The sequence below is a fragment of the Galeopterus variegatus genome, unplaced genomic scaffold (genome assembly GCF_000696425.1).
Source record: "Galeopterus variegatus unplaced genomic scaffold, G_variegatus-3.0.2 Scaffold770, whole genome shotgun sequence".
Lineage (NCBI taxonomy): Eukaryota > Metazoa > Chordata > Mammalia > Dermoptera > Cynocephalidae > Galeopterus > Galeopterus variegatus.
In genome coordinates, this window is record NW_007726881.1 from 161,520 (window position 1) to 182,888 (window position 21,369).

General features: G+C 37.8%; 1 protein-coding gene across 1 annotated transcript in view; it reads right to left on the reverse strand.

Moving 5' to 3' along the window:
• The window catches only part of LOC103590118 (thrombospondin type-1 domain-containing protein 7B-like), a 419,640-nt gene that overhangs the window by 82,061 nt on the left and 316,210 nt on the right, over positions 1-21,369 (reverse strand). The window contains exons 12-13 of the mRNA XM_008572266.1: positions 14,045-14,178; positions 7,359-7,509 (exon numbers count right to left, since the gene is read on the reverse strand). Of these exons, the coding sequence (XP_008570488.1) occupies positions 7,359-7,509; positions 14,045-14,178 (285 nt within the window). The remainder of the gene's footprint in view (positions 1-7,358; positions 7,510-14,044; positions 14,179-21,369) is intronic.

Sequence of the window (21,369 nt, forward strand, 5' to 3'; positions counted from 1 at the left end):
AGAAATAAATAAAATAAAGTTTGCTATATGTAGATAATTATTGAAGATGGGTAATCAATGTATGTGGCTTATGATGCTATTTTTTTCTAACTGAGAATTTCTATTATAAAATAGAGATGCAACAATCACAATAATATGTTGAACCATCAAAAGGAGAGAAGAGAACTGAGGTTACCAGTGGTGAGAAAAGGGGAAGGGGAGGGAGATAAGAGAGGAATTGGTGTAGGACCATGAAAATGATCACATTTTATAATGTTGAATTGTTGGGAACATAGAATAATTTCATCAGGCCCCCTTGCCTTAGGTCCGGTTGCGGGTTGTGTGGTGCATTCTTTGTAAATAAGTTGTGTGTGGGTGGAGTTAGTGCTGCCATTTTCCTGGTGTTGAATGCCCTGGGTGTCTGCCACATGTGGTCATGCTCTTGAACCTATGGCTCCAAGGACCATTTTTTTCTGGTTACCTAGCTCATAGACCCTCATGTGAGGAGTGTGGTGACCCAGCCTGGATTGTGAGGGGTCTGGGGACCCAGCCTGGCATGTGAAGGGTTTGTGACCCAGTCTGGACAATGGGCTTGAGGGATCTGTGAGCTCCACGCCCAGCCCAAGCTTGACAATTGGCCCAGTCAGCAGGATTATGGGCCAGTATAATAGCTTGACATGAATATACTAATTATCCTGATTTGAGCATTATGTATTGCACACGGGTATTGATACTCAACTCTGTACCCCAAAGATATGTACAATCAACTATGTTTCAATAAAAAAATAAAAGAAATATAAAAAAATAACTAACACAGAAAAATAAAATTAGACACAGATAGAGAAAGAGATAGAGATGGAGAAATGTAAAGAAGGAGAGAGGGAGAGGAAGAGAGACACTGAGAGCAATGGAACCATTGTTTTATACTCCAAATTGTTAACATCAAGAGTCAAAAAAATCAGACTATGTAAGAATGATAACATGCATACTAAATTTTAAAAACTGGAGCAACCCAAAGACTGCTATTATCAGATTGTCATTTGCTACTCCAATGCATGAAATGAGGCACCCTCATTGCAGTGCCTAATATGGTTCTGAAAATAAAAATAGCTCTAAGTGATACTAGATCTCACTGCACACAGGGGTAAAATAGGGCAAAATACTCCGCAAGCCCCTGGTAATTAATATTGTGTTTTGACAAGAGCCAAAATCAATTTAGCAGAAGCAACTAGAATTTGTAGTCCAGATTTTAGAAAATTATCATCATTCTCCTCCTCTGGCTTTCAGCCGTGTGTCAAAGAAAAGCACTAGGTAGCATGAGGGTCTTGATCATCAGACATGTCCTCCAGAGACAAACACAGGTTGCCATCTGCATGTTAATGACTGTTAGGAGAGGCTGAAGAAGTGCTTGGAGCTGAGCACTAGCACTGAATGCTGGGATAAATTGCTTCCTGAAATACAACTTACACAGATGGTCATATTATTGGTGGCTCAGCAGCGCTGAAAATGCTGAGTCACCAATAATAAAATGTCAGTGCCCACAGCCTTTCCCCAAAATAACACTGGAGCACCACTCGAAAAAAAAAAAAAAAAAAGGTAAGGTGTATTTTGTAAGCATAATATATTACACTTAAGCCCTATGTATTTTCTTTGCAAAGTCTTTCTTGCAATCCCTCTTCAGTGGTTTTCCTGGTGATAATGCAAGGATTTGAGTCACTGTTTGATGATGAGATTTTGTTTAGAACACTGTTTAATGAGTCTCCAAAATCCCACTGTCTGGAGGGATGCCTGGCTACAGTTCTAGCCATTCCCTGATGAATTCAACTGGACCTGAATCAACTAAAGTTCAAATAGGTTAGCTGAACCTAAGTCATCTTTCTGGAGAGGGTTTCCAAAGCCTTGCTTCTGTAAAGTATACATCAGTTTGGAAATTCATTTCCAAGACCATCTTTGCTTTCTCCTATCAGTATGACTGTTTAAGAAATTCCTTTGGCAAGCTTCCAAGGAGACTCATAAATAGAAAATCTGTATTACTCAATGGAAAATTTTTGTAAGTATTGGTAGCATAAATGAAGACAACCATATATACTTTTAGTTACATCAGGGGCTGAGCAGTTTCACATGTTCCAAGACATCTGATTCCAGAAATTTATATATCTTTCCTGAAAAATATGTGATTCTATGAATGCTGATTAGCATAATTTTGAAGTGTAGAATCAGGATAAAAACTGAAAAAAGTAGTTACATAAAAGAGAATATTGGGTAATAAATAATAAACATATATATTCACACACGTGTGTATGTACATATGTACCTGGATGTATTTATATACATACATATACCACCTTTAAAGAGTAGACACTATTGGGAAGGTTTTTGTATGTAAATTCCATAAACTTCTTTTCACATTAAAGTATTCTAGAAAAGTGAGCATGTTGGAGTTAAAAAATAAATTGTATATATGTAGATTTGTGTGTTATGGGAAAAGAAAAACCAGAACATGAAATAAATGAAACACATGGTTTTCCACTTTCTTCAAATTCCCCCTTGAATTGGGTTTGTTTTGGTTTCATTCATTTATAGTCTCCATTTGTTCCCAATGCAGTTCTTAAGTGGCCCCAATACAGTTTTTAACGCCTCTGTCTTGTTTGCTCTTCGTACGGTTTGCAATTGGCAGTTACTGCCAGGTCCGTAACCCATTCATTTAAAGTTATCTTTCTGATGCCTTATTTCTAGGTGACTACTATTAAATTAGACATAAGTCATATTGCAGTAAAGGAGGTGACATTTTATTTCTGTAAGATCAAGTAATAACTTATATTGTGTGGGAGAAGGGATATTTCCTGTATAGCTTAGAAAATACCTATCTCCCGTTTCCCAACCACATTGTAAACAGTCTAAGGGGGGACTTGAATCATCTCCTTCTTCTCTTTCTTCAACAATCCTGTAGTTAGTAATACTCTGTGGTATTCACTTTATACATATTATCCCTAATCCTTAAATGATCTGAAAAAGCAAATGTCATTATCCTCACTTCCTGATAAAGAAGATGCAAGTCAGAAGTGAAAGTAATTTGTCATCGTCATACTTAAAAGCATATTAAGTTTATCTGTGTGCTCTTAGGGGAAAAAAAACCCCAAAACATAGTGAATTGGTTCCATTAACATACATGACAAGGCAGACTGTCAAAGGAGAAGTTGATAAAATAATCACTAATATTTAGACTCTTTAAATCAGCACATGGTATAGAGAATAATTATAAAATAATTATTTCTTTTTTCTCAGGAAATGCACATAGAAGTGCTAATTAAACTTGAGGCATAATGATTCAGCTTGCTATAATCATCATCATCATCATTGTAAAGTACTAATTTAGGTCCTGTGATGTTGGGGCATTATGCTAAGATCTTGTAACTTATAAAAATTATACAACGTATCTAGATATAATGAAAATAATCAGGTATGAGTCTTGATAACCATTTTTTTTTTTTCTGTTTTGAAGTCTCCATTTACACTGTAGAGCAGCATGGTATGTAAGGAAAACAAGGTCACTGTGGTCAGACAGAACTGGGTGACCATGCACAGGTGTTCTAATGTCAAAGCATAGTGTTGTTATGAAACTTACAGTTACACATAATTTTCAGCACAGTGTTGGTTACATAAAATATGCTCAATAAAAGTTATACTGTTATTGTCATAGCTATAAGCATTATGTAACTTAGAAGGTACCTAGCAGCTCAAAGAACCACCCTCTCATTTTATGCTGACAAGGGAGTGTCTGTGTCATCTTCTGAACATATGAAAGGAGGTTAAAATGTTTTTTCAGGGACTTGAATCATCTCCTTCTTCTCTTTCTTCAACAATCCTGTAGTTAGTAATACTCTATGGTATTCACTTTATACATATTATCCCTAATCCTTAAACGATCTGAAAAAGCAAATGTCATTATCCTCACTTCCTGATAAAGAAGATGCAAGTCAGAAGTGAAAGTAATTTGTCATCGTCATACTTAAAAGCAAATTAAGTTTATCTGTGTGCTCTTAGGGGAAAAAAAACCCCAAAACATAGTGAATTGGTTCCATTAACATACATGACAAGGCAGACTGTCAAAGGAGAAGTTGATAAAATAATCACTAATATTTAGACTCTTTAAATCAGCACATGGTATAGAGAATAATTATAAAATAATTATTTCTTTTTTCTCAGGAAATGCACATAGAAGTGCTAATTAAACTTGAGGCATAATGATTCAGCTTGCTATAATCATCATCATCATCATTGTAAAGTACTAATTTAGGTCCTGTGATGTTGGGGCATTATGCTAAGATCTTGTAACTTATAAAAATTATACAACGTATCTAGATATAATGAAAATAATCAGGTATGAGTCTTGATAACCATTTTTTTTTTCTGTTTTGAAGTCTCCATTTACACTGTAGAGCAGCATGGTATGTAAGGAAAACAAGGTCACTGTGGTCAGACAGAACTGGGTGACCATGCACAGGTGTTCTAATGTCAAAGCATAGTGTTGTTATGAAACTTACAGTTACACATAATTTTCAGCACAGTGTTGGTTACATAAAATATGCTCAATAAAAGTTATACTGTTATTGTCATAGCTATAAGCATTATGTAACTTAGAAGGTACCTAGCAGCTCAAAGAACCACCCTCTCATTTTATGCTGACAAGGGAGTGTCTGTGTCATCTTCTGAACATATGAAAGGAGGTTAAAATGTTTTTTCTACCTCTTATTTCTAAACACTCCAAAAATAGAATGATCATGTTTGGAAAAAGAAACCTTAAAGAAAATAGAAACCCCAAAGAAGCAAATGCCGAATTCCTAGCCATTTCACCCTTGTGCAAAATGCTCCTACAATGAAAATTTCAGCCCAGTGGCCAGATACTTTGACTTAAGAGGGCAACATTTTCTTTTTTTTTTTTTTCCTTTTTTGTCTTTTTTCGTGACCGGCAACAGATCGCAACCCTCAGTGTCGTGCTTGTACCGGACCGGGACCGGCAACGGGATCGCAACCCTCGGCGTTGCTCCCGCACCTCGCTCAGCCAGTGAGTGGCCGGTCCGCATGTGGGATCCGAACCCTAGGCGGGAGCGCCGCCATGCTCCCAAGCGGCGCAGTGCAGCAGTGCGCCACCGGGCCGGCCCGAGAGGGCAACATTTTCATTGCAAAGGGGTTAGGGCTTAATGGAGTATTCTGTGAGTAAATAAGAAAAAGGAAGTGAAAAAGTTCATGACCACTACATCTAATTAAACTACTTCAGGTTGTTAATTCTTCTATAGGCTGACTAATGAAGAGTGTGTGTGTCGGGCCTTAAAAACTAACGCCACCTTAAGTGACATTACAAGCGGCGCCATTATGGGCCCACAAGGGCGTATTAATGTGGCAGCCTAAGATGGTGCCGGGAGGAAGTAGGGTGGGGGTGTCTGCGGGAACCTTGCCTAAGCCCTTATTGGCCAAATACGTGCTTCTGCGCTCGTGAACACAATAGCTAGGCATTGAGACAGGATGCATGCCCTTGAAGCTGATTGGATTATGTTAAAACCTCCCCTCCCTATCTGCCTATAAAAGCAAGTGCTTGTGTTATAATAAACGGAACTGCCTCGACAGAACCCCTGCCGCGTCTGAGTGTCCTTTAACTGGGCTGGTTTGGGGCTGGTGGTGTGCTCACCTCTCTTCACGGCTCTCTTCCCCCGTCTCCTTCCAAAGGGGACAGGAGGGAAAGAGGAATCTAGGCCATTTGCTCACCCACCAAAAGGAACAAGGCTAGGGCTGTTTGGGTCAGCCGGCGGCGGACCCGACATGTGTGCTGGGACACTTTCTAAAGGGTGAATATATGTACCCAGTCATGGAATAATCATACAGACAGCTAAAATAACTTGCTTTGTTCTTAAAACAAATATTGCATTTTAAAGAAGGAAAAGTATTAATCTAAATGTACCTTAATGTTTCTAAGATTAGTGAGGCAAGAATGAGAGAGCAAAAGTTCTGTCTTCATCTGACAAAATAAGGTTCATAACCAGCACATCAGTTATTAAATGTGGAACTTTGTACAAATTACTTAGCCTTCCTCAATATCAGTTTCTTCAGCTGAACAACGGACTAATAATAGTACCTACCTAGTAGGATTAGTGACAGGACTAAAAAGAAAAGTTCGTACATGTGTCTTGTGCAAAAGAAGTGGTCAATAAATGTTAACTTTTATTATATTCAAGTTACACACAAAATAAGTGGCTACTCATTTTGTATTACAAGCATCCCACTCCTACAAATTATTTTTTATTGGTGCTTCTTCATCCAATTATTGTATTGCCCATAGAACAACTCAATGAATAAAAAATATTTATATAATAGTATTTTATAATAATCATATAATTTTATTTATATAATATAATATGATATAATAATTTGTATAATGCTTTTTATAATTATAACAGGGAAATCTCTTTCAGGAACAGAATTACAGAAATATCAAAGATAATGTTGCAATACTTAATAAGAAATCAATAATTTAAAACTGCAAACATAGGATATTAATGTATTTCAAAGATATTCTCCATTTTTATACAAAGATTTTCACATCTTTCCACAAGTTGTCAATATGACAGTTGAATTCAAAACATACTAATTCTTTTCTTCCTAATGTTTGGGCCCATAAAATATGTTCCTGATTCCCATTTTCTTTTTTCAATCTTTATGCAGAAATAGAAGTTTAAAATATCAGAATTTATCTTCTGTGAATATTAAGTTGAACTCTGCTACTTTTAAGAGTATTTATTTTGCCATGCTACTGTTGTATTCTCATTTTTTTAAAAAAAGCAAAAAATAAAGGCAAATGCTTTTCTACTTAAGAAAGTTTTTTTTCTTTCTTTTTTTTTTTTTTTGGTCAGTTTTGGAAGAAGTAACAACACACCTCATCTTTGGGAAAACAGCAAAAGGCAAAAACAGATCATCACTAACAGAAGCTAAATTGCACGGTGGAGTTGAGCTCCTAAGATATAATTGATTCTGCCAGGATAAAAATGGAACAGAACCAAGAGATTATAGTGTGAATCACTTTGGTACTAAAGAAGACCCTTTTAACAATGGGTGTGCAGTCGACTCCTCGTGTGATCATTATAGGCTCATTTTCCTTGTTCATGTTCCCATGACAAAGGCCTTGGAAGAAGCACTGGCATTTTAAATTGCTCAGTCTCACTTGCAGACATTTTTTTCTTCCTTTAATTTCTTTGGCTTTCTCAGGAAAAATGATTTTTCCATGTTACTAGCAGAATGCTTTGGAGAATAGCACTGTGAATGTATAGAGAACAACAGGGAAGGTAGCACTGGAGTATTCAGGGCATTGACAAAGAAAGAGAAATTACCTGTGGGCATTTGCTCCAATGTCCCCACTCAGACATGACACATTCATTGGGACACAGAAGAGAACAGGACTGGGTTTCTGGGGGAATTTCATCCTGGTTGCACAAGCCACTATCCACTGCTCCCCCTTCACTATCAGCAGTATTCACACACCTGTAAGGTGAGATCAAAAGATACCTTGATTACTTAAAACAGTGAGAGAGTCTACCAAAAACAGTCATGATGTATCATAAACACTGACCCCTGAAAGATAGTTAAATATAGAATAAGGCCAGCAGAGAAGTCAGGGGGTGCTGGGAACTTTCCTCCTTCAGCCAGTCAGCCTTTATTGAATGATAACTCAGCATAGAAGCTGTTACTCAGAAGAGCAAGAGAGAACAATGGAAAGACTAGACAAAATGGTTATCCTTGAAGAAATCTCAATTTCAAGAGACCTATGATACATTTACTCAGGTCCATCCCTGGGTGAATTATTTTTATTGTAATAAATCTTCAGGGCTCTCCTTCTTTGAATAATGCATCTAGCTTTGTAATAGCTAGAGCCTTTATACTCCCTGTGGCTCATTTAAATCTTTTCCACTTCTGTCTCATACCACCTAAACTTTCCTAATCTTTGTCCCATATGCATTTAAGGTCATGGCAAAGTAATATGAAAAATAATCAAATATGTTACTGTTTCAGGTATTTTCTGCATTTCAGTAAGAAATTTTTCTATCATTAACCCAAGGGCAATGTGCAAGTTTTTTTGTTTATTTTATTTTATTTTATTTTATTTTTGCAGCAATTGAGCATGCAGTATAGATGCACATGTTATAGTTGCCTGTGCCTGCTGCTCTGTCAGGCTTTGCGATAGTGCTGGTGAAAATGAGATAAATGATTAAGCTGTCATTAAGCATGATGAAGATTCAATCAAATTAAGCCCAAATTGTTATATACAACTAGATACTTGCCAGAATGGCTAAAATAAAAAATGTGGAAAACACCAAGAGTTGGCAAGAATGTGGAACAACTGTAGCTCTTCTCAATCTGCTGGTTGGAGCATGAACTGTTTTGAAAACTGGTTGTCAGTATCTGCTAAAGCTAACCCAATAATTCCACTTATTTTTATAGAAATGTGTATAAATGTGTACAAAAACAAAAATGAAAACTGACTGAAAATGTTCATAGCTGCACTATTCATAATCAACCAAACTAGAAAGAGTTCAAATATTCAACAACAGTACAATATATAAATATATTGCAGTGAATTCATCAAGTTAAATGCTGTAAAGTGGTGAGAATTCCTGAACCATTGTTACATGAAAGAGCATGTGGACGCTCTCAAATGTAATGTTGAGCAAAAGAAGCTAGACACAAAAAAAGTGTACACTGTATGATTCTATTCACATAAAGTTATAAAACAGGCAGTACTAACCTATGGTGTCAGAAGTCAGAATAGCTGTTTCCCTTGGGGCAATGGTTAGTGACTGATAGGGGCTGGTAATATTTTGTTTCTTGACTTTTGGGCTAGTGACACAGGTGAAAATTTATCCAGCTGTACTCCTATGATGTGGGCATTTCTATGTATTTATATTAAATCCCAATTAGAAGTTTATTTTAAAATTATTTTAAAATAAATTTATTAAAATTTTAAAAAAATTTAAAAATTTATTAAAATAAATTTTAATAGACTTCCTATGTGCAAATTGCTTTTGCTAGCTATTGGGATACAAAGTTATTAGTTGTTAACAACTATTCATTTGGTAAATATTTTGGGGAGCTTGCTATGTACCGGGCCCTTGCCTGGGTGTTGGGGTACAGAACTGAGAAAAAGACAGACGTGATCGCTATTGTTATGAATATTTTGTTCTAGTGATAACAATAAAGGAGAAGATGACAATGACAATGATGATAAGACAAATGGTGCCGTTTGCTGATCCGGTAATTTCAGACACAACGTCAAGGTCAAGGACTGAGCATTTTAAGGATGGTGTGCTGGGGAGCTTTTGGCGCTCCCCAAATCACGCTATGCTAATGAATCATCTTACACATTAGGAGTTTCATTTATACACATTAAAAATAGAAAAAGAAAACTTCAGGAAAATTGCAAAGTAGCCTATAGCATCATGAAAAATAAAGATATGCTATGTAATGAAAAACTAGATGTTTTATAAAGAAAGCTATCAGAAAATGGTAGACAGAAAGGAGATGTAATTAAGGCCTTCTAATACAGGGAGGCCTGGTCTACAGTCATCCATGGACTTTAATTTCTTCTGTGGTAATAGTCAATAATGGGCAGAGGGTCCATAGGATGGCTTAAATGTCTTTCCCTGGACAAACATAAAAAACTGGAAATTGCTTTTCTTCCTGCTTGCACACTCCTGGCTGGTGTCTTTTAATTATTTCACTGAGAAAGAAGAGGTAAGACTTCTGGGTAATGATATCCAGTGAACATATGTATTAGTCTCTGTTCATTCCCAATATGCCACAAAAGCAATAGTAAAGAAATTTATTAGCAAAATAATAGTAACAATAATAAGGAGGGAAAGGCATTATTCTACAAGGACAAAGAACTTGGGACAGGACATTTGCAAGAAATGGAAAATAGATGAGCTCCTGGTAACTGCCGTAGAACATCTGAGAAAGCTACAGACGAAGCATTCAAGGGACAACAATGAAAATAACTGTTTGCACCACAGAACACATACAAAAATTCTGAAATCTGTAGCACCTCTGGAAATGGGGAAGGAGTAAGGCTAAAAATCCGGAGGATTTATCGCAAGTATGTTTAGGTACCTAGCCCTCAGATGCTCTCCCCTAATCTACACAGTTAAGTGACTGCCCCTTCCCTACCCCTGCAAGTAACTGAAGGTTAATTATCTGGAGAGGGTCACAAAAGGGTATCTAGAGGCCACGCCTATCCCTTGAGTGGCCTCTTCCACCACCTCCAAAGCCAGCAGCACTGCGTCTCGCTGTGCCTTGAGTTTACTCACATCTTAGTCTCTTTCTCACTTTCCCTTATACTCTTAAGGACACTTGGCAATAAATTGTGCCCACCCAGACAATCCAGGAAAATCTTCCCATCTTAAGGTCCTTATCTTTTGCCAAAGGTAACATATGTACAGATTCAGGGGTTAGGATGTGGTCCTCATTCTGTCTACCACACCTGACTTCTTTCACTGGGCTCCTGGAATACCGGCTGTTAGGATACTCACACATGATTTAAGAAGAGACTTTTCTGGGGATTCTGACAAGCGCAAGAATAAAGACTTAAAGGACTGAAATTGAGGGTATTCTCAGATAAAAATGTAGTTGTCCCCTACATATCTGACATCATAGATTTCCCTGCCCATCTGCCTTCAACCATCGCAAAACTGCTCTAAGGTGTTGCCTGTATTTCCCGTCTTCACTCCCCCAACCCCATTATTACCTCATTAACCCTCTTTAATAGCTCTTTTATTATCATTCCAGAGAAACATCTTATCAAGATTACCAACGGACTCCCCACTGCCAAATTCAATGATCAATTCTTATCTCAGTAAAATCAGGGGCGTTTGAAACAACTAATTACCCTGCCTTTCTTGAAAAACTCTCCTTTGTCTTCCCATTTTCTTGTTTTTCCTCCTATTCCATGGGCTCTTTCTCAGTTTCCCTTGTAGAATCTTTCTGCGTTCATCTATGAATGCTGGAGTTCTCCGGGGCTCAATTCCTTATCAATGTATATCAAGTTTATAAGCTAATGATGCCCACATTTATATCTTCAGTCCTTTCCTGGATTCCAGATTGTCATATCTCAGTTGGAAAGCTAACATCATCTCAAATTTAATGTGTTCAAAAGCTAACTTTTGATTTTCTCTCAAATCTGCTTTTAATATTCCCCACCTCAACAAATGGCACCATCGTTCCTACAATCCATATAATCTAACAATGTTCTTTGATGCATCTTTTTCTCCCCACTCTACAATTATTTTATCAGCAAATCCTGTGCTCTGTTCCTTCAAAATATATTCCAAATTTGACTTTCTCACCCCTTCGCTTTTACTAAACCCAATCCAACCGTCAACTTCTCTCACTTGGAATTCTGCAATGGCCTCAAATCTGCATTCCTGCTTGTACTACAGATGCTCCCAAAATATTTTCTCTATATTCCATCCAGTAAGGTCCTTTTCAAATGTAAATAAGAGCATGTCATTTCCCCAGTCTCAAACCTTCCACAGCTTCATGCTACAATTAGAATAATATCCTAAGTCTTTACCTTGTTTTGGAAGACCCTATATGACAGGAGTGCTGGCAGTCACCACGTGGGATATCTTGTTATCCTTCCAAGAAGCCAGGAAGGTTCCTGCTTTGCATGCTTCCTCCCCTTGGAATTCTCTTTCCACAGATCTTCACACTCATTCGGGTCTCTCACTTTATTCAAGTTTCTGCTCAAATATCATTTTGCTGACCAACCTCTCCAAAATAGACTCCATCTTGATTTTATTTTTCTTCCCCGTAACTCGAACCCAATTTTATTTTTCTTTTTGGCATTTCATAGCAAAGGCATTCTATTATATATTAATCAGTGGGTTTTTTTCTGCTAATATAAGTTCTCTGAGGACAGAAACTTTTTTCTTTTGTTCATTATTTTATCTCCTGTGCCTAGAACAGTACCTGATCCATTGAAGGCAAATATTTATAAATATTTTTTGAATTAATAAATGATCACGGTCATGGATGAATCATGAAGATACCCTTCAGTTTGAAGGTTTTAAGAAAGACAGCAGATAAGCTGTTTCATTCATTATAACAGGATCTCATAAGAGTCAGTAATAGTTTGGAATGCAAGGCATCTGGAAGATCTACTTCACATTCTTAAAAGTAATCTTGCACATAAAGTATGTTACATAGTGAGTATAACAATAAAATACCACAGACTGGGTGGCTTAAACAACAGAAATTCATACAATTCTGAGGGCTAGAATCTAAAATCAAGGTGTCAGCAGGGTTCTTTCCTTCTGAGGCCTCTCTCCTTGGCTTGCAGATGGCTATCTCCTCCCTGTGTCTTCACGTGTTCTTTTCTCTATGTGCTCCTGTGTCCTCATTTCCTCGTCTTACATCAACACCAGTCATAATGAATTAGGGCCCATACCAATGACTCACTTTACTTTAATTACCTCTTTAAAGACCCTATCTCCAAATATGGTCACATTCTGAAGTACTGGGGTTTGGGATGGTGGGGGTGGGGGGACACGACTCAGCCCATCGCAGAGTAGTATTTGGTAGTTGTGTTGTTTTATTCTATCAGGCTCTGTAGGTTTGAACAGAAAGCTATGGCTGAAAGGCCCTCCTGTTCAAATGTGTTTTTCTCAATCAACCTGCCACAATTCTGTCAGTAGCAATTTATTTTCTTAACATTTCTCTTTCTCTTCTGAGGTTTTCCTTTAATATTGCTAACAGGTCTGAGTGGGATAAGAGTGAGAGATGCTACAGCTCATTTACATGGCACTTTATAAACTAGGTTGGTCAGTCACTTTACAAAACCATGGGAGAATATCATACAGGAGACAGAGGTTTTAAAGAGAAAGAGGTAAAAGCCCAGAGTGTGTGACAGCTGAGCACATTAGTCACAGGGAAAAGGGCAATGAACAAAGGGAAAGACAATTTGTCTATTTGTTATATGCTTCGGTTGGTGATGAAAAGCACCTTTATAATTTTGCCAGCAGCTGTTTCCTCCAACATGCCTACTGGTGACTTTGCAACATTGAGACTGTCAGAAATGGTAGGTACATACTGAATAAACTAAGTTTCACTAATACTGAATAACAATCAACACTCATAAGCCTTGCAATGAATTTCCATCTAACAGTTAACTCATTAGGCTTCTATCCGATTTGGGCATGATTTGCCCATTTGAAACAGAGCTTCCTAAATCTTGCGAAATGATACACTATGCTTATGCAATTGAATGGTTGAACACACTGTTTTCTTACATACCAATCAGTGTGTATCAATATTTTAACTTTTGTTTGTTCAGTCCCTAATGTTTATTGCCATTTTCCTCAGCTGGTCAGGAAGTTATTCTTCTTTCTTCACATATTTATTTTTAAATGGATCATCTTGACAAACTCAGGCCAACGGTCTCCTTTGGTTACCACTGCTGTATTTAAAAAATAGAAACCTTGAAGAGTCTTCCTCAGTAAATAACCCAGCAGTCATCAAAATTTTTCATAGATGTGTTGTTTTCATATTAAAATGTATAGCTACTGTTCACAGGATCCCCAGACTTTACTTTTGAAGGCTAATTGTAGGGGTTTAAATTGACCTTCTCAATGTATTGACATCCCAAATTAGGATAACGTTCACCAACTCTTCTAGCCATAGTGCAAAAAAGAGAAATAGCAACATAGTCAAAATCTCCTAACTTGTTAACAGGGATGGCCATGAATCAGTAGAGCAATACCAGCCTACTCCATGCAGTTGGCTCTCCCACCAAAGTCATTTGCAGGAAACAATAAGGATTACGGCTGCATTGCAGAGGGAATCCCACTATACACATGGCAGGTCAGGATACATACATATGTGTCCACGGATACTTCAAAGATGAGCAAAAGCTACAGTATATGCTGTGAAAATCACAGCATACATGAAAAAGCAACACTGTTGTTTATATTTTAAAAAATATAAATTACACTGCCCTCATTTCCCAAATCTCTCCATTTTTACACACCTGATTTTCCTAGATTGTGTTCCTCCACCACAGCGTAGGGACCTCAGCTCATTGTTGATTTTGCATGAAGACCAGTGTTCTACAACCCAGGAATACTGATTGCACTCACTGTAACATGGGACTGCCTCATGCACCTGTCAAGAATGGGAAGGGGAAAAAAAAGATTATGTGGAACCATCCAAGTTACGGAAAAATAACCTATCTTTTAGTAATGCCTGCTGAATATAACCCAAGAAACTGCACTCTGGCCCAAATAGCCAAATTACATTCCCCAAAAGTAAGATATATTTGGCTTCTCTGAATTTACTGACTTGCCTAAAGAAGCGTACTGAGGAAATCAACTAAAATAGGATGCTTTCACAGAAGAGAACAAAGGACAGTCATTTCCTAGCACCAAGAATAGGAATTCCATTATCATTTCATTTCTTCGAAGGTTCACATAGCATCTATTAGATAGTCTGGCTCTCAATTATGTGGTTTATTGTATTCGCAGATGTACTTAACATATCAATCAAAACGAATCTATATAAGGAAAATTATTCTTGAATATAAGGGGTTCTTATAATGCATAAGAAAAGTGGTATTATTTGCACCGGAAATTTCTTTTTATGTCCCCAAAAGATCAATGCTAACAAGTGATCATTTAGCTTCCTGGGCGTTGTGGCTTCTTATAAATTTAGCTCTTTGTAGGATGTTTTCAGAGCATAGCTAATACACACACACACACACACCACAAGATGAATACTGTTAAACTGTTAGTGGCTCTTTATGATTATTGACTATGAATATTTACAATTTTATGGTAAAAACAATGAGTACAGTAAATGAATTCTTAGGTTACTTTCTATGCATTTGTTTGTGGTGATTTTTTCCTGAAATGGTATACAAATGGGCAGCCAATTGAGTTTGTCCTCCTCTTTGAGACCTCATTTAAAATGCATTGCTCCTGAATCTGAGGCACAGCACTTCCCTTAGGTAAGAAAAAGAAAACTGTTCCATTGTGTGATCACAAGGATGTCTCTAGTATAAGCATGCTGACAAAGCGTGGTTCACCCTATTACCAATAGAGTTAATTAGTGCTTTTCCTAGTACATAAGAATTTAAGTTCCAGTCCTTTCTTCCTCTTGCCTTTCTAATTCCATAAAATTGTGAATGATGACTAGGCAGTGCTGTCAAACAGAACCATTGCTTGTAAGTTTCTACTAAATGCAAGGGAAAGCACTATGTAATGGGATAATCAGAAAACAAGATTGGAGCACTGTCAGCACGTTAGGTGGAAATCAAAGGAGAAAAGGTGATTTGTGAGACTACTTAGGAATCACAAATAACGTCAGCAACTATTTTTAACCATGGGGTTCTGTTTGGCTCTCTCAGGTAGAACTCACAAGAAGAGAAACCACAAAGTAACAAACATATGAGGGCAAAAGGAAAGGAGATGGGACAATAGAAGTGGAAATGGGTAGAGGAAAGGAAGGAATTAAGTAATAAAAGAATCGTGTTCCATGCTGTGAATGCTGACAAGAATGGAATGAAGGATCAGAAGGAGTTTCTGTATTAGAATAAGGGGGTGATAACTTGTATCTGAGAAAAGTCTATCCCCCAAAACTCATAAGACAGTACAGGTGATAGACAAATCGATAAAAATGAAAAGACATGACCTCAACTGAACACACATGACAAGGAAATGGAGATAATGATAGCAAAGGGTTTGGCTGATCTGACTGCACCATGAAAATAATGCTTTCACTGAATTTGTGGGATCATTTTATAAACTCTCCAGTATATATCAATTCAAACAAAGTTTTTCGGCTTTTCTATGAGATACAAGAGAGTATCTCTGCCAAAGTACTTTACACAAACAAGAGAGGGGGAAAATTAATTTAAAAAGTGATTTTTCCCACATTTTAGGCATGAATTTAAGAGCAAATGGATGCGATATTGTCTCTGAAATGGACCTATTTTTTTGTAAGCTATTGATACTAAGCAGAGATGACATTTCCACTCTCCCTCCCATATAAAGCCCCAGGGTCAGATGGGAAATAAACTGCTTAGTTGTGTGTAACTTTGGTATAAACATGCAACCACCTGGTCATATATTGGTTTATTTGCATCTGTTCTTCATGCTCCAGTGGTCTGCACCTGTAGCAGAGTAGCTAACAAGCTATTGGAAGATGGGGAGCAGGTCTGTTTAGGAAGATATTGAACTACTGATAGTGTAAGAAATAGTTCCTCCTAAAGAAGATTCTCCAGTCACATAGAATTGGATTTATCCCATATGTGTCTGCCATTTTAAAATGCTGTCTATTCTAGCATGAGAAATCCTTACCCTTCCTTCAAAGCCTAAATAAATTCTGCAACTTCCACAACGCTTTTCCCCTGACCCCAGATGGCATTTCTTTGGCACTCAGTGACAATCCCAGTTCTAAGCAGACTTGTAGCCAAATTATAACCTCAGGGTGCACATGCACCAGGCAGGAAAAGTGGCGGTGGTAAGGACCACACTGTGGGTGGCTGGGGGAGCAAACACATCTGAAAAAGTCATCACCTTGATTCCTTCTCTCTATCTCTTATCCTCTCACTACTTAGCTCTCCATAGACCTAGTAACCACATGTCTACTTTGCACCTTAAATTATACTGACAGAATAAGCTCAGAAAAACACAGTTTGTAGTCGTCACACCTACAAATGCTTCTGGTCCTAACCAAAGTTGGGCTTGGACTATCAGTGTTTGTTTATTTGTCTACTGGAAAAAAAGTCTTGTGAGTTTTAGGGAAAAAATCTTGTGATGTTTTCGTGATGTCTACATTTTACAAGACACAAGGTGGGGGGAGGCTATCAATAAGTATTTGTTGAACTGAAACTATTTTTTTAAAGGGACCCAGGTTGCTAAATGGCCAACATTTATCTCTCTAGAGAAAACAGGCCAACTCAATGGAATGAGTAAGGTGTATTTTACAAAACATCAAGGACAGCAGGAGTGAACAAAAATGAAAATCTTTTCTTTCCATTATGGGATTTAGGTGAAGAATAGCAATCCCTATGTCATTGAAAGGTGCTGCTTGATAATTTTGTTGGAGAAGGAAAGGCTATCCTTTCAGAATTGTGAGAATTGTCTCCTTAAAGCCTTGTCTACCAGGCAAGAAACTTAATCTACAGGACCAAAAATACCCACAAAAGGCAAAAAGTCAACAGGGCATTCAAGAATAAAAATTAACTATCCAGATGCCCACTTTCTTCTCCTGTAAGTCTTCTATTCTGGCCTTCATATTGCTGTTTAGTTGATGCTCCTTATAGCTTTATGATGGAAATGTGTTACAGCATGGACTGACCAGGGAATCACATGAAAATGTTCTGAAGGAGAGAAATGAGCCATAGGAAAGTTAAGTGAAAATCATTTCTAAATGCCACAAATTAGAAGGGGGAAAAAACAGGGTTTAAAAGGGCCATAGATGCTAAAAAATGCCACTGAAAAATCTACAACCTCTGAGAAAGGTAACATTTCATTCTCCTAGTAATGAGCCCTATTTATTACTTCTTCATTGGAGAATTGTGTTTTTATAATTTTGCCAGTTCCAGATTTATATCATGAACTTGTTCATTGAGTCAGTCTTTTAATATTTACTAAATAAGCCTCCACTCATTGTAATTGATCGATTTAACTAAGTACTGCTTTCAGATAGTGCTTCTCCAGCTACAGACTGACTTCCCTGGCATAAACTTGGAAAGCAGGGTCTCCCTGGGGCTCAGTGGGTGTCATTATTGTGTATCAGAGCTTTAGGGCTCAAGGGCTCAGATAAAACCAACCAACCACCACCACCACCACCACCACCACAACAAGAAAACAAATAAAAGAAAATTCACAGCCTCTGATTTTCTGTAGCAATAAACTTTTGTTCCAGTAAAACTGCTAGTGGAGACCCAGAGAGAAGCCTTCAGGCTTGATACCTGCATGCTGGGCACTGTGGCTACTCAGTAGAACTTGGAAGTCAGTTCAAAGGTCCACCTGGGACCAGCGATCTTGGCAGGTTAGATTGAAATGTGAGAGGAAATGGTCTCTAGGGATGGTAAACTCAATAAACACTATGGGCTCTCTTCTCCTCCAAATGTTTCTTTCAGCAACATGTACAAATTGGCCTCTTATCAGGGCCAGAATCCTCATCTCTTAATTCAAAGAACTTCCCTCTTAACCCTTCTCTACCTGTCCATGCTTTCTCTCTTTCCTCCTCCATGGCTCACACTTTCCCTCCAGAGGGATACCCTAGGTTGCACTCTCAGCAACTAAGTTACACATTCCTCCATTCTGGCTGCTCTGACTGACTGGAATTTTCACATTTACATATAGAACTTTTGGTTCCATTTTTGTCAATCATGCATTTACATGTGTTTGTACACAATGTGATATATGCAGTGCTAAAGATCAGTCCTAATGAAACTGTACCCACAAGCTGTACAACTGTGCCCATTAATAGTCTCTGGTCAGCAGTGATACCACAATCATGCTGCATAGAACTTTATAGTGTACACAAGATGCTCTATGTTTTAAATCTTGGTCATTACAATCATTTGAGTTACACAAAGTTGGTTTGATCCTCACTTATAGATAAAAATAACTAAAATTTGAAGAAGCTAATGACTGAGCTGGTGCTGAAATTGCGATTATTTGAGAATCCACTCTGGCAATGCCAGTGGTACGTGGGTTCTGCCTGTTTGGTTTGTCCAGGCACATCACCATGCTCAGAAGATACTACATATCTTTTCAATGATAAGGATAATGCTGATAGTTCTACATGCCTGAAAAAGTTAGACCAAAGACAGAATTTTCAGTTGTCTACAAATTACATGATGCTTGTTGATTTACATAGAAAAAAATGTTCAATGAGCAATTTATTCTTAGTCCTTGGGTATAGAGACTCCTCTGACAACTTCAAAAAGTCAAAATGTCTATCAGAAAACTAACTTCCATGTTTAAAGCAAGAGCAAGCTTATGTCTTTCAGATAGTCACAACCCTTTGTGTGAAGATGGTGGGTTAAAAAAAAATCCACAAATGTTTTAAAATTGGTACCTGCAGGAAAACGATAATGCCTGTCATTTTGTGCTGAGGGTCACTTAAGAGGGCAGCATTTGGGGTTGGGTTTTCCTGGAGTATCTGGATCCAGTGATCGATTCTCTGCAGTGTTGGTAACTGTTAATTTTAGCCCAGATGCTCGAGTCTGAGGCCCTGGTTGCCCTCCTCTTCCCAGGCATTTTCACACACTAGTGTCTTTAGCTACACAGCAACTGAAAACGTGTTCTCAGACCATCCTGAGCTTCCCATCATGCCTGATTTATTAAGAATCACCATTGGTTATAATATGCATTATATGTTAAAGATCTACAAATGAACCTAATAATATGGAATGAATTTTATTTACAAACTTTATTGACAAAGACATTATTAAACTTTAAAGTCCATGGGAAGTTCATTAGAATAATAACTGTGGTAGCTGCATTCCGCATCTCCTGACAGTGGTTTCCAACATGGGTTTGCAGGTCCTACAGCATCAAAGCAGGGGCCTCATGAATGTACTCACATACCAAACCTTGTGTGTAGTCACAAAGAGTAACGTAATTGGAGACGTGTTGGTATACCGCTTGTCAAATGAAAGTAGGCACTGTTATGATTAATGAAACTTTAATTTCCTTTGAAAGCATGGCTGAATTTGGATTAGCCTTTCTCTCATTAGGAATTTTCCCAGTCTAATCTAAGAGCATAAGGTCTTCATATCAAAAATGTGGGAAACAATGAGGCTGTGCACTAAAATCACATGACTGTTTATACTTTGATAAAAACCATGTTGTACAGAATAGCCCTTCTTCTGAAAGTGACATGAAGAATACTTCTTACTGAGAAGTTCTGAACTCTGGATTCTTTACCTTTCATTTTCTAACAGTCTACAGCACTTAACCCTTTCCTTCTGGCCTGAATATCACTGATGATCTTTTAAGCACGGAGTCCTTAAAATCAAGGCCAATACCTACTCACAGCTAAATCGTCTGGGTCATTCACATAGTCCTATTTTGCCTCCCATGGAGGGAGTACTGAGACTGATTAAATATAGCCCTAAACCACGCATGTACTTCCTCCCCCTCTCCCATGCTTCCTGCCTCCTTCCAGGATGTCACCCACAGCCCCACTTTACCCCCTCCCCCTGCCCCCCATATTACAGATGGTATTTAACAGAGGAGAGTTACAAAGCCCTCATCTAAAAGACCATAGTTAAACTCAGTTATCTGTGCTGGTGTAGTTTAAATTATGCATAGTGGCAAATAAATAGAAATTCCTTAGTATTTAAAATGGATAACATTATATTTCCCCCCACAGCAGATTTATATTTCTTCTTGTGTGCCATTTAAGTAACTATGAAAATAAACCATTTTCTTAAAATGAACTGCACACTGAGGGGCAATCAGTCAACTACATAAGTTAGTGTTGCGTGGATCCTATAAAGTGCATGATATTCTACAAGAAAAAGCACTAACACACATATACACACACGTCTGAGCACTGATCAGACTCCCTCTGTGTCTGGTACGTTTTACAGAACCAAAGGAGCACACTGACATAGGCAGCTTGGGGCAGGTTGAACTGTAAAGCCCACATTCTGTCCCTCAGCACTATGTAAACAATCACAACAAATAGAACAAGAGAGGGAAACTCACTCCAGAGTCTAAACTGCCTTGTCCAAAACCCTGGGAGTTGCCTCCCACTGCCATGCTGTGTTATGGCAAAAATCAGAGGACTTTGGAGATTGTTCACAGCATGACAGGGATGACAGCCACGGTGGCCCTTCCAATTTTCATAGAACAGATTGTAGTTATCAGTCAGGCTCAAGTGAAAAAAAAGCATCCCATGCCAGCTATGACTGTTACTTTCAAATACACTGGAAGAGCTGAATTCATCACTCTTCAGAAAAGAAATTATGAATGAACCTTGAGGACATTATGCTAAGTGAAATAAGCCAACAGCAGGACAGATGCTGCGTGATTTCACTTTTATGAGCTATCTAAAATAGTCAAACTCATAGAAGCAAAAAATAGAATGCCGGTTGCCAAGGTGTAGGGGCTCAGGGAAATAGGAGTTGATTGGTAAGTGGGGGTATAAAATTTCAGTTACGCAAGATAAGTAAGTTCTAGACATCTGCCATTTGACATTGTGCCTACAGATAACAATACTGTATTGTACACTTGAAAGTCTGTTAAGCGGTTAGATCTCATGTTGTGTTCTTACCATAATAAAATTTAAAAAAAAATTTTTTTTAAGGAGGTTATGTGTCTCAATTAGATT